This window comes from Enhydra lutris, unplaced genomic scaffold (assembly GCF_002288905.1).
Source record: "Enhydra lutris kenyoni isolate GAN:26980312 unplaced genomic scaffold, ASM228890v2 scaffoldscaffold34, whole genome shotgun sequence".
Classification (NCBI taxonomy): Eukaryota; Metazoa; Chordata; class Mammalia; order Carnivora; family Mustelidae; genus Enhydra; species Enhydra lutris.
The window spans coordinates 10,605,118-10,620,284 of NW_019154118.1; the positions used below are offsets into that span (position 1 = coordinate 10,605,118).

The following is a 15,167-nucleotide window of genomic DNA, read 5'->3' on the forward strand; positions in this document are numbered from 1 at the left end:
TAGATAGTTCAGGGGGCTGAGCAGGAAGTACTTGTGAATCTAGGAGAAGAAATGGTTATTGCTTCTATCATTTGCTTGGAAACACACATACACACATGCATGCACATATGTACTAACACACACATGAACATTCAACTGCAGGCACACACACACACACACACACACACAGTGTTTTTTACCTCTGAGTACCTAGCAACATGTGGCATTGTGGTGTATGTCACAAATACACATAGGCATAGGAAGGAAAAGATATAAAACTAGATTTTCTTAATGCAACAGAGTAGGTAGATTCTAAGGTAAACATTGTATAATCAAAATTTCTTCTTAAAATTGGTTTTGTTGAATTGATGTCCATGCTGGGGGACAGATGTGGTATTTTTCCCTGAGTCTGGCATACTTGGCTTTTGTCTCATGCACTGGGACATTCCACTGTCTTATCAGCTGACCAGCAGGTGAAGAAGTTGTTCTTCACCAGCAGGTGAAGAAGTTATCTGCAAGGCTTAGTTGTATAAAAGATGTAGATTTAAACACGAAAATCATACTCAGTGTGAAGTTTTACTTTCTGAGGGAGAGACTTATCTTCCTCAGGAAGTGGGATTGCTGGTGGCATCACAGGAAGGGGCTGTTGAAAGGCTCTCTCTGACAGGAAGTTGAAATAACCCATTCAAATATTAATATTGAGATGTGCAGGGTGTTGCAGTTGCTCTTAATGTTTTAGTTTTTCTACTCTGTCACATCTGTCAGTTTATGTATTTCAAGGGGAAATGGTATGAGATAAAGAGGAGAGGGAGCTTAGTTTTCATTTCATAGATGATGAAACTGATGCTCAGATGTGTTCATGGTTTGTCTCAAATTACAACTTGTGAGTGGTAGAGCTGAGACTAGGACTTGGGTTGGATTCTAAATATATCAGCATATTATTGTTATTAATATAGTGTACTGTTAAATATCCGTGAATCATGGAAATGTTTTCAGTGAATAAAAAGTCTCAGAACACAAATAAAAGCAACATGCTAAACTAAGCAATATGTGAGGAAAGTATCTTTTCCACTTTACATTTGGAAGCTCTATCCTAATTTAGAATGTGTGAATATATTCTTATTTTATACTGGCCTTTGCAATATATGGAAACACATAAGGATAGACTATAATAATCACTTCTACATTCTCTTCATCCTTTTTCTGGCTGGACATGGAATACTATGAGGGTGCACTTAAGTGATGAAGTTGTGAACAAAAGCTGGGGCATGATTGTGTCCGTATGGAGGTGGAGAATGGGAGGACTAGGGGCACACAGTGGTCTCTGGGACCCGGAATACTCTGTTCTTAGGTTTGTGTGGTCACTGTAAGCTGTTCAGTCATAATAATGGTTGAAGTGTTTTTTGTAGGCTTTGATATATGTATGTATGCTAACTTTCACAATAAATTTTGGTTGAAAACCTTGGATTCTACCTGGATTTAAGCTAAATATTAATGTAATCAAAAAGCCAAGACTCAGAACAAAGACTCAGGTAAAGGGAACAGCCTTCCATGTACAGCATGGCTCACACAGAAGAAGCCAGCAGCAGACACAATGCTTTTACTACACTCACTGAGGAATTTCCACTAGTGTTTGTGGGAGGAGCAACATCCCTGCAAACCCCATTGTATAGGTCTATAATATGTTATTTATATATGTTTAGGTTACTATAAAGGGAAGATAGTTCTCATAACATATTATATAATATCATTTTCTAACCTTTCTATGTTCTCAATAAAGTCTTTTCTTTATTTCCTCCACATTAAAAAAAAATCCTAGTTAACACTAGTTAACACACAGTGTAATATTAATTTCAGGTGTAGAATTTAATGATTTATCACTTCCATAGAACACCCAGTGCTCATAGCAAGTGCCCTCCTTAATCCCCATCACCTATTTAATCCATCTCCCAGTCAGCTCCCCTCTGATAAAAATCAATTTGTTCCCCATAGTTAAGAATCTGTCTCTTGGTTTCCTCTCTCTTTTTTTCCCCTCATGTTCATTTGTCTTGCTTCTTAAATTCCACACATGAGTGAAATCATATGGTGTTGATTTTTCTCTGACTGGCATATTTCACTTAGCATAATAGTCTCTGGGTCCTTCCAAGACATTGCAAATGGCAAGATTTCATTCTCTTCTCCTTCTCTTTCTCCTTTTTGTAGCTGAGGAATATTCCATTGTATATCTATACCACATTTCTCGATCATTTCATCATCCAAGGGATATTTGGGCTCTTTCCATAATTTGGATATTGTTGATAATGCTGCTATAAATATTGGGGTTCATGTATCCCTTTGAATCAGGATTTTTGTATCCTGTAGGCAAATACCTAGTAGTACAATTGCTGAATCCTAGGGCTGTTCTATTTTAGACTTTCTGAGGCACTTCCATACTGTTTTCCAGAGTGGCTGCACCAGTTTGCATTCCCATCAGTGGTGTAAGAGGGTTCCCCTATATCCTTATCTTTGCCAACATCGTTGTTTCCTGTGTTGTTAATTTTAGCCACTGTGGCTTGTGTGAGGTGATATCCATTATAGCTTTGATTTGCATTTCCCTAATGATTAGTGATGAACATTTTTTCATTTTTCTGTTGACCATCTGTATTTTTTTTTTTGAGAAATGTCTATTCATGTCTTCTGTTGATCTCTTAACTGGATTATTTGTTTTTTGAGTGTTGAGATTTATAAATTCTCTATACATTCTGGATTCTAACCTTTTATCGAATATGTCATTTGCAAATATCGTCTTTCATTCTGAAGGTTGCCTTTTAGTTTTGTTGATTGTTTCCTTTGCTGTGCAGAAGGGTTTTATTTTGATGACATTGCAATAGTTTATTGTTTTACCATTTTTTAATTATGTTCAGATAGCCAACATAAAGTACATCATTAGTTTTTTAAATTTTTATTTATTTTTAATTTCTTTTCAGTGTTCCAGAATTCATTGTTTATGCACGACACCCAGTGCTCCATGCAATATGTGCCCTCCATTATACCACCACCAGGGTCACCCAACCTCCCACCCCCCTACCCCTCAAAAACCCTCAGTTTGTTTCTCAGAGTCCACAGTGTCTCATGGTTTGTCTCCCCCTCTAATTTCCTCCAACTCACTTCTCTACATCTCCCAAGGTCCTCCGTGTTATTCCTTAAGCTCCACAAATAAGTGAAACCATATCATAATTATCTCTCTCTGCTTGACTTATCTCACTCAGCATAATCTCTTCCAGTCCCGTCCATGTTGCTACAAAAGTTGGGTATTCATCCTTTCTGATGGAAGCATAATACTCCGTGGACCATATCTTCCTTATCCATTGGTCCATTGAAGGGCATCTTGGTTCTTTCCACAGTTTGGCGACTGTGGCCATTGCTGCTATGAACACTGGGGTACAGATGGCCCTTCTTTTCACTACATCTGTATCTTTGGGGTAAATACCCAGTAGTGCAATTGCAGGGTCATAGGGAATTTCTATTTTTAATTTCTTGAGGAATCTCCACACTGTTCTCCAAAGTGGCTGCACCAACTTGCATTTCCACCAAGAGTCTAAGAGGGTTCCCCTTTCTCCACATCCTCTCCAACACATGTTGTTTCCTGTCTTGCTAATTTTGGCCATTCTAACTGGTGTAAGGTGGTATCTCAATGTGGTTTTAATTTGAATCTCCCTGATGGCTAGTGATGATGAACATTTTTTCATGTGTCTGATAGCCATTTGTATGTCTTCATTGGAGAAGTGTCTGTTCATATCTTCTGCCCATTTTTTGATATGATTATCTGTTTTGTGTGTGTTGAGTTTGAGGAGTTCTTTATAGATCCTGGATATCAATCTTTTGTCTGTACTGTCATTTGCAAATATGTTCTCCCATTGTTTCCCTTCTCTTAGGAGACATATCTAGTAAGAGATTGGTACAGCTGATGTCAAGGAGATTACTGCCTGTGTTCTCCTCTAGCATTTTGTGGGTTTCCTGTGTCACATTTAGGTCTTTAGTCCAACTGGAATTTATTATTGTATATGGTGTGAGCCATGGTCCTGTTTCATTCCACTGCATGTTACATGTCACAACCCAGTTTTTCCAACACCATTAATGCAAGGAACTCTCTTTTTTTTCCCATTGGACATTCTTTCCTGCTTTGTCAGAGATTAGTTGACTATATAGTGTGGGCCCATTTATGGATTTTCTGTTCAGTTCTAATGATCTATGTTCATATTTTTGAGCCAATACTATCCTGTCTTAATCATTACAGCTTTGTTATATAACTTGAAGTACAGAATTGTGATGCCTCCAGCTTTTGTCTTCTTTTTCAAGATTGCTTTGGCTATTTTAGGTATTTTGTGGTTCCATACAGACTTTAGGATTGTTTTTATTAATTCTGTGAAAAATCCTGTTGGAATTTTGATAGGAATTGCGTTTGATGTGTAGATTTTTGGGGTAGTATAGACATTTTAGCAATATTTGTTCTTCTAATCCATGAGTATGGAATGTCTCTCCATTTCTTTGTGTTGTTTTGAATTTCTTTAATAAGTGTTTAACTGAATTTGTGTATCAGTTCTAGCAATTTACTAGTGGATTCTTTTGGGTTTCCTATATAGAGTATCATGTCATGTGCCAACAGTGAATATTTGACTTTTTCCTTGCAGATTTGGATGCCTTTTATTTCTTTTTGTTGTCTGATGGCTAACGATGTTAAGTAACAGTGGTAAGAGTGGTCATCTTTTCCTGACTACAAAGGAAAAGCTCTGTCTTTTCCCCACTGAGGATAATATTACCTGTGGGTTTTTCATATATGGCTTTTACTAGGTAGAGGAATGTTCCCTCTACCTTTATTTGGTTGAGGGTCTTTATCATGAATGGTTGTTGTACTCCATCAAATGATTTCTTGCCGCTATTGAGAGGATTATATTGTTCTTATCCTTTCTTTCATTAATGTGGTATATCATGTTTATTGATTTGTGAATATGGAGCCACCTCGCAGCCCAGGAATAAATTGCACTTGATTGTCATGAGTGATTCTTTTAATGTGATGTTGAATTCAAGTTGCTAGTATTTTACTGAGAATTTTTGCATTTACGTTTATCAGGCGTATTGTCCTGTAGTTCTCTTTTTTGTGGGATCTTTGCTTTTGGTATCAAGGTAATGCAGGTCTCATAAAATGAATTTGGAAGTCTTCCTTCCTTTTTTATTTCTGTGGAATAGATTTGAAAGAATAGGTATTAACTCTTTTTTAAATGTTTGATGGAATTTTCCTGTGAGGGTATCTGCTCCTGAACTTTTGTTTGTTGGGAGGTTTGGTTTTTAGTTTGAAGTATTTGTTACTGATTCCATTTCTTTGCTGGTTATCAGTCTGCTCATGTTTTCTCTTTCTTCCTGTTTCAGATGTGATAGTTTATATGTGTCTTTCTCCAGGTTGTCTAATTTTTGGCATGTAGTTTTTCATATGTTTTCTCATAATCATTTGTATTTCTGTGGTGTTGGTTGTCATTTCTCCTATCTCCTTTGTGATTCTATTTATTTGGATCCTTTCCTCTTTCTTTTCGATAAATCTGGGTAGAGGGTTATCAGTTTTATTAACTGTTTTTCAGTGAACCACCTCCTGGTTTCGTTGATCTGTTCTATTTTTTTTTTTTTTTTTAGTTTCTATATCATTTATTCCCATCTAATCTTTATTATTTCCGTTGTACTGGCTTTAGGCTTCATTTGTTCTTTTTCTAAATCCTTTAAATGTAAGGCTAGGTTGTTTATTTTTTTAGATTTTTCTTGCTTCTTAAGGTAGGCCTGTATTGCTATAAACTTCCATCTTATGACACCTTTTGCTGCATCTCAAATGTTTTGGACCAGTGTGTTTTCATTTTCATTGTTTCATTTTTTTTTTTTTTAATTTCATCTTTAAATTCCTGGTCGATCCACTGATTCTTTAGTAACATGTTCTTTAACCTCCAGGTACTTTTGGTCTTTCCAATATCTTTCTTGTCATTCACCTCAAGTTTCATAGTGTTGTGATTGGAAAATATGGATGGTATAATCTCAATATTTTTATACTTGTTGAGGACTTTTTGTGACCTAGTATGTGATATGCTCTGAAGAATATCCCATGTGCACTTGAAAAGAATGTGTATTCTGTTCCTTTAGATGAAATGTTCTCAATACATCTGTTAGGTACATCTGGTCCAGTTTGTCAACCAAACTCATTGTTTCCTTGTTGATGTAGGTAGGACATTGAAGTCACCTACTATTCTTGTATGATTATCAATAAGTTCCCTTATGTTTGTTATTAATTGTTTGATATATTTGGGTGCTCCCACATTGAGGCATAATCGTTTATAATTGTTAGATCTTGTTGGATATTCCCCTTTATTATGATATAGTGCCCTTCTTCATCTTGTGTTACAGCTTTTGGTTTAAAATCTAGTTTGTCTGATATAAGGATTCCTACTCCAGCTTTCTTTTGACATCCTTGCATGGAAATATTTCTCCTCTCCCTCACTTTAAATCTATAGGTGTCTTTAGGTCTAAAATGAGTCTCTTCTAGGTAGCATATAAATGGGTCTTTTTTTTTTATCCATTCTGATACCCTATGTCTTTTGATTGGAGCCTTCATTCCATTTACATTCTAAGTAATTATTGATAGATAAACATTTAGTGTTTCATTACTTGTTTTGTGTTGTTCCTGGAGATTTTCTCTTTTCCTTTCTAGTCTTTGTCGCTTTTGGTCTTTATTTCCCATTCAAAAGTCCCCTTTAAATTTTTTGTACAGCTGATATTTAGTGGTCACAAATTCCCTTAGTATTTTGGGAAACTCTTTATCTCTTTCTGTTCTGAATGATAGTCTTGCTTGATAGCATCTTCTTGCCTGCAGTTTTTCTCTTTCTGCACATCGTATATATCATGCCACTTTCTTCCAGCTTGTCAAGATTTTCTTGACAGATCTGCTGCTAATCTGATTTGTCTTCCCTTATACTTTAGGGACTCCTTTTGTCTTGCTACTTTTACAATATTTTTGTTTGTTTGTTTGTTTGTTTGGCAAAAATCTTTTCTTAAAGAACTTCTTTAGGCATAATTTTTGCATAATCACCAGAGCTATCATAAAGCGTAATGATTAAATAGAAACCAAATATCACAATTTTAATTTTAAAGGCGATTCAGCAGTCAGTAAATTTGTGTGGAATCACAGAATATTGGTTGAGAATCTTTTATATCTTACTTGCTTAGATAAGCATCCTTCCTGGAAATTGGTATAGACCTAAATCTGAAGGTGGAAGTCAGGTTAGTTCAGTTAAATAAAGTGGAGAGTGGATTAGCAATTGAACCTTGGTCTTTGTATATATATACACATTATTGCAATTTTTGTGGGTTTTATCTTTCTATAAATAAGTCAAAGTATTGGGAAATTGCCATAATTTGTGAATTTTTCAGGCTTTTTTTTTCTTTGAATATACATTCTGGTTCATTCTCCCTCTCCAACTGGGGTTTCCAAAATACATCTAGTGATCCACTTGGTTGGATCCAATAAGTTCCTCAAGCTTTCTCCACTATTTTTTTTTTCATTTTGACCTTCTAGCTGAATAATTTTCAGTCACCTTTCATCAAATTCAGTGTTTCTTTCTTTTGTTTGATCATGTTTGCTCTTGAACCCCTGTTGAGTTTTTCAATTCATCTATTGTATTTTTCAGCTCCATGATTTCTGTTTAATACTTTTAAGCTTCCTGTCTCTGTGTTGACATTTTCACTTGGTTTGTGAATTTTTCTTTGACTCCAGTGAGCATCTTTATGACAGTTTTTTTTAATTCTCTGTCACGTAAATCACATATTTTCATTTCATTAGTGTCAGTTTGTGGAAATTTCTCTTATTCCTTTTTGGAAAGTGTTTCAACTTGTCTTCATTTTTATTGACTCTACATTGGTGTCTACACATTAAACAAAATACTCATCTGTCCTAATATTCATGGTCTTGCCTTGGACTCAAGAAAGTACCAACAATATGTCTGATCAGACACTCTGGAGGCCTCCCAAGTGTGTACAGGCTAATCCTTTTACTTTGTTCTTAGTTGCCCCCCACCCCAGGCATCCACAGTATGCAGAGTTGCATCTGTGTTCTAAAATAAGCAAGACTGAAGCCAATTCCTCAGGCAGCTCACAGATAAGTTGTGTTATTAGATGTGTGGTGCACATTTTTCCCCCACCTTAGAGAAGCTGTAGAAAAGGGGTTTTCAATTGTTTCCTCTATACTAAGCCTGGGTGAGGAAATCTGGTGACTTCTAGTGCAAACCACCATCATTTTTTGTCTCTTTCATGGGCAGGTAAAGAATGCCCTTTTTTTTATCCCCTCTACTTTCTGACATATAGTATCCAGAAGCCAGTCTTCTGGACTGGCTAATAAAAGTTGGGGCATTGGACACATGGTGTACTTCTTTTCCTCCCCAGGAGAAGCCAGACACTGGATGGCGGGGTGGTGGTGGGGGGTTTGTCCCAATTTGAAGGTGCTGTGCAAGGAGAAGTGTTACAACAGGATATCTGGGATATCTCTGGTAGTTCCAATGTGACTAGATTCATGCTTTAACTTGGAGCAGGACTACCTTAACTAGTATCTGGATTTCTTACAAAGGGAATCTGTACAGGAAACATTTCTGAATCAGTGTGTTCATGGAGGGTCACAGGGTCTAGAGCGTCCTCTTCTGCCATGTTGCTTAATGGGAAATGAGAATTTATTTTTGGTTCCTCTTTGGGAGATGTCTAATCCCTACAGTGGAGGGAAACCTTGAATAAAATTTTGGATCCCTAAGGAAATAGAGACCTGTTGTGGTTCTGTGTGTAAATGCAACCCCCTCAAGACCTTATTACACCAGAAATCATTCCCTGTGGAAGAGACTGAGCAAGCTCCTGCCCTGTTTATAACTGTGGACGTTATATCATTGCGCTCACCTTAAGTCTTCTGTGATTTACCAAGTGGCAAAAATGATAATAATAAAGGCTGCTTATTTTTGTCTGTTGCTTGAGAGGACTCATAATCAGAAATTGTTATCTGTGGTTCAGAAGGATTTCCAGGGCTCAGAAATTAAGTGTGGGGTCTGTCCTCATAGAATCAAAGTGAGCAAAGCCACAGAGATTAAATCTGCCCTTTCAGGACCACAAGGGTAATACTGGTAAGGAAGGACCAAGGTGTTCTTACCTAAGGAGGGTGAATTTCTGAATTCCATTTATATTCTGTCCTCCTTTTGTGATGGAAGCCCGGGGATCTATGATATGCTACTTTCTTTCCAGTCTTTGCAGTCCTCAGACTCATGTGAATTTGACAGAAGAATCTGTTGGAGGGGAGGGTAGCCATGTAGGGAAGGGAAGGTTCAGAGATATTATTAGGTTTCAAGAATGCAATTTATTGGTCAGTTCCATGGATGGAACTCTCATTCTTGTACATTTATGGTTTTTACTCAGTGACATGGGGCAGGAGCTTAAACTCTCCAAGCCTCTGATTCTTCAGTTTCGGATTAGAAAGAATGTTCTTCAGTCCCACCACACCAAGTCTAATCCCCATTAGAAGGCAGCACCAGGTTTTTGGGATTGCTGCCTCCAGTTACTGGTTAGGGACAATGTGGTCAATGAAATAAAACAAGAGAAGGTGATTCTCTCCTGTTGCAATCTTCTCCTTTAACCTTTGGTTTCATAGCAGTCCTGTTAGCATATGGAAAGAGTGGTCTTCAATTTGTAGGTCAGGTTTTGATGCTCTTTGCTTATACAGCTTAAAAGAACTTTAATGAGGGAATGTCCAGGTGACTTGATTCACGATAGTGATAAAGCAGGTTCTGTGGGCTAGTCTCAAATATTCCCAGTACAAACCCAACTCTTGTGAGAGGTGATGTTATGGGAAAAATTAAATTGTTCTCTATAACATTTTTCCTATGTTCACAGATCCCCTTAGAGAAGAATGGCTCCTGGAAATGCTTCCTTTGTGACTGAATTCATTCTGATGGGGCTAACAGACTTACCATATCTCCAGCTCCCCCTGTTCTGCCTGTTTCTAGTCATGTATGTGATCACCGTGTTGGGAAATTTGGGCTTGATAATGCTAATCCTGCTGAATGCACACCTGCACATCCCCATGTACTTTTTCCTCTTCAATTTGTCCTTCATAGACCTCTGCTATTCTTCTGTATTTACACCGAAAATGCTGATTAACTTCTCATCAAAGGAGAATATTATCTCCTACAGGGGATGCATGACCCAGCTTTACTTTTTCTGCTTTTTTGCTATTTCTGAATGTTATGTCCTGACATCAATGGCCTATGATCGCTATGTGGCCATCTGTAACCCACTCTTATATAATATTGCCATGTCACCTAAAGTGTGCTCCATCCTTATGCTTGGTTCGTACTTGGTGTCATTTTCGGGTGCCATGCTCACACAGGATGCATGCTGAAACTGACCTTCTGTGATGCAAACACCATCAACCATTATTTGTGTGACATTCTCCCTCTGCTCCAGCTCTCCTGCACCAGCACCTATGTGAATGAGCTCGTGGTTTTCACTGTGGTGGGCATCAATGTGATTGTGCCCAGTGTCACCATGTTTGTCTCTTATGGTTTCATCCTGTCCAGCATCCTGCGCATCAGCTCCACTGAGGGCAGGTCGAAAGCCTTCAGCACATGCAGCTCCCACATAATTGCTGTTTCTCTCTTCTTTAGATCTGCTGCATTTATGTATCTTAAACCATCATCTGCTGTGTCTATGGATGAGGGAAAAATCTCCTCTGTCTTTTATACGAATGCAGTTCCCATGCTGAACCCTTTCATTTACAGCTTGAGAAACAGAGACATTAAGCTTGCTGTGAGAAAAACTCTGAGTAGGACACCATTTTGATCAGAAACATTGTCTGTCTCTGTGGTTAGTTATATACAGGGAGATTCTATGTGTTTAAATAAAATACATTTAGTTGCAACCTTCTTAGGCCATTTTTTCCTTAACATGGTAAAGGAAGGTTGAGTCTTATAGTATATTTTTAGTCTTTGTAAAGTGGTCTTTTTTTTCCTCACCAATACCACAGTTACTTCTCCACATCTTTGTTCTGTTTAGTAATAACATTAAGTAAGAAACATGTTGTCTTTTATCCCCATTGTCATTTTGAGCTTTTATTTCTTCTTGGAACATTTATGGTAGTCTTCAAGCATTCAAGCTACCAGTAGCATGACAGTGCATTATTGGGGGTGTTCTTATTGACAGTTGGTATTAGAAGCATGTGTCAGATACTCTGTTTGTGCTCCCAATTTCTATCCTCCAATTTACAAGAATATGTCTCCTTTAAATGCTAGAGACTGAAGATTCCATAAAGACAATCAAGGTTCACCTATTTTGCCTATGTAGACATTATGGATCACGTGTCTTTCAGTAGATTTTTATGTTTGACCTTTATTTTTTAATTTTTTTTAATTTTTTTTTATTTTTTTGTTTGTTTGTTTCAAATTTTTATTTAAATTCCACTTAGTTAACATGCAGTATCATGTCAGTTTTAAGCAAGAATATCATGATTATCAGTTACATACAACATCCATTGCTCATTACAACCAGTTCCCTCTTTAATTGCCATCACCTGTTTAACCTGCCCCCCCACCTCCCCTCCAGCAACCCTCAGTGTGTTCTCTATAGTTAAGATTCTGTTTTATGGTTTGTCTCTCTTTTTCCCCTATTCATTTCTTTGTTTCTTAAATTTCACATAGGCATGAAATTATATTGTATTTGTCTTTCTCTGACTGAGTTATTTAACATAATAGTCTCTACCTCCATTCAGGTCATTGCAAATGGTAAGATCTCATTCTTTCTCAGCCTGAGTAATATTTCATTGTACACATATACCACTTCTTCTTTGTCCATTCATCAGTCAATGGACAATTTGGCTCTTTCCAAACTTAGGTATTGTTGATAATGCTTCTGCAAATATCAGAGTGCATGAACCCCTTTGAATCAGTATTTTTGTATCCTTTGGGTAAATACCTAGGTGAATTTCGTGGATCCACCTAGATGATGGGTCACAAGTTAATACTGTTTTTTATTTTCTGAGGAACTTCTGTACTGTTTTCCAGAGTAGCTGCACCAGTTTGCATTCCCACTAATAGTATAAGAGGGCTCCCCTTTTCCCTTTCTCCACATTCTTTCCAACAACCTGTTATTTCCTATGTTGTTAGTTTTAGCCCTGATAGGTGTAAGGTGTTATATCTCATTGTAGTTTTCGTTTCTATTTCCCTGATGATCATGATGTTGAGCATCTTTTCATTGGTCTGTTGGACATCTATATGTTTTTGGAGAAATGTCTATTCATCTCTTCTGCCCATTTTTAACTGGGCTATTGTTTTTTGGGTGTTGAATTTGATAAGTTCTTTATATATTTTGGATACTAATCCTTTATTAGATGTGTCATTTGCAAATATTTTCTCCCATTCAGAAGTTGCCTTTTAGATTTGTTGATTTTTTATTTTTCTGTGAAGAAGCTTTCTATCTTGATGAAGTTGCAGTAGTTTATTTTTGCTTTTGTATCTCTTGCCTTAGAGATGTATTGAGTAAGAAGTTGCTATGGTTAATGTTAAATAGGTTTCTAGCTGTGTTCTTCTCTAGAATTCTGATGGTTTTCTATCTCAGATTTAGATCTTTCATCCATTTTGAATTTATTCTTGTGTATCATGTAAACAATGGTCCTGTTTCATTGTTTTTGCATGTTGCTGTTCAGTTTTCCCAACACTTTTTTGGAGAGACAGGTTTTTTTCCCATTTGATACTCTGCCCTGCTTTGTTAAAGATTAGTTGACCATATAGTTGAGGGTCCATTTCTGGATTTTCTCTTCTGTTCCATTGATCTATGTTTCTGTTTTTGTGCCACAACCATACTGTCTTCATCACTACAGCTTTGTAATATCATTTGAATTATGGAATTGTGATGTGTCCAACATTGGTTTTCTTTTTCAAAATTACTTTGGCTATTTGTGGTCTTTTGTAGGTCCCTACAGATTTTAGGATTGTTTGCTCTAGCTCTGTGAAAATGCTCTCAGAATTTTGATTGGGATTGCATTAAATGTATACATTGCTTTGGTTAGTTTGGGCATTTTAACATTGTTTGCTCTTTTAATCCATGAGCATGGAATATTTCTCCTTTTGCTTATATGAAATACCCACAGATATTATCCTCAATTGGGAAAAACTGGGAGCTTTCCTTTTTGGTCAGGAATAAGACAGGGATATCCACTCTCACCACTGTTATTTAATACTGTAGTGGAAGTCCTAGTCTTTCAGCAATCAGAAAACAATAAGAATAAAAGGCATCCATATCAGCCAGGAGAAGTCAAATTTTCACTATTTGCAGATGCAATATACTCTAGGTAGAAAACCTAAAACACTCTACCAAAAACTGGCTAGAACTGATATATAAATTCAGTAAAGTCACAAGATCAAAGTCAATGTACAGAAATCTGTTGCATTTCTGTACACCAATAATTAAACATCACAAAGGGAAATCAAGACATTGATCCCATTTACAATTGCATCAAAAACCATGAGATATCTAGGTATAAACCAAACCAAAGTGGTAAATAATCTTTACTCTGAGAACTTTAAAACACTTATGAATGAAATTGAAGATGATGCAAAGAAATCTTTTAATATGATCTTTTATTTTATTTTTTAATAATATCTTGCTTAGAGGAAATATTTTTAATTTTGATAATGTCCAATTTATGTTTTATTTTATGAATGTTTCTTTTTTATCATGCCTTTTTTATATTTGGATTCAATGAGCTAAAAAATTATATCTATAGTTATGATCAGCATTGATCTCCAGTTTTCTTGTAATGATTTGGTTTTAGTATCATTGTATTGTATGTTGTGTAGAATGAATTGTCATGTTTATCCTTTTTAACTTTTACAAGAGATTGTGTAGAATTGTATTATTTCTTCTGGAAATGTTTGGAAGCATTTAACGGTGAAATTATCTGAATAGACCTAGTGCTTTTTTCGTGGGAAAGTTTTTAACTGAAACTTCAAGTTCTTTAATAGATAGAAAGTCCTTGTAGTTACCTACTTCTTAAGTAAGCTTTGGAAACTTGTGTTTTTGCAAACATCCATTTAATTGGTTGTCACTTTATTAGCATAAATTTGTTCATAATATTCCCTTACTTTCTTTTTAAGTCCTTCGGATCTGTGGTAACAACCTCTTATATTTCTGCGGTATCAATAATGTGTGACTTTCTCTTTTTTGCTTATTCAGTCTGGCTAGAAGATTAGCACCTTAATTGATCTCAAAAACAGAGGTTTTAAATTAACTTTATACATTTTCCTTTGTTTGCTATTTTATTGCTTTTTGCTCTTAACTTATCATTTTAATCTCTCTGCATATTTGGGGTTTATTTTTTTTAAAGATTTATTTATTACTTTGAGGGAGAGGGAGAACATGTGCATTGGAGCAGAGGCAGAGGGCAAAAAACTTCAAGCAGACTCCCCACCAACCATGAGATCGTGATCTGAGCCAAAACCAAGAGTCTGTTGCTAACTGACTGAGCTACCCAGATGCCCCTGGGGGTTATTTTTATTTATTTATTTGTGTGTGTGTGTGTGGTTTCACAAGACAGAGGTAAAACCCTTTGGCTTGAAATATCTTTTTGTCCACTGCAGGTACTTAGGTACCTAATTGCATGTAAACACTGTATTTAAATGTATTACATATGTTTTGATTTGTATTCACTTTAAAATGTTTTCTGGTTATTTTTGTTTCATCTTTATTTATTTATTTTTTTTTTGGAGTTTGTATTATTTTTCTGATAACAGCTGTATTGATATGACTCACACATTTAAATTAAATGGTTTACATTTTACTCACAGGGTTGTTCAAACATTGGCACAATATATTTCGGGATCTTTTCACCATTTCCAGAGGAAGTCCCAACCTAACCAACCACCAATCTAGTTTCTGACTGTATGGTTTTGAATGCCCTGGATATTTTATGCAAATGGAGTAAGATAATATGTCGTCTTTTGTGACTGGCTTTTCTTCCTTGGCTCAATCTTTTCAAAGTTCCTCCATGTTATAAATTGTAAAGGCACTTGGTTTCTTTTTTTCTAAGTACACACCATTAAATGGATACACTGCATCTTGTGGTATAAATTTTTTTGAATTCCAGTTTATCTTTT

At 36.2% G+C, this 15,167-nt stretch overlaps 1 protein-coding gene across 1 annotated transcript; it reads left to right on the forward strand.

The window, feature by feature from the left end:
- Positions 1–9,928: 9,928 nt before the first annotated feature.
- LOC111153815 (olfactory receptor 147-like) lies at positions 9,929–10,860 on the forward strand. The gene is given in 2 exon segments (XM_022513064.1): positions 9,929–10,394; positions 10,397–10,860. Coding segments are annotated over 2 exon segments (930 nt in total).
- The last annotated feature ends 4,307 nt before the right edge of the window (positions 10,861–15,167 follow it).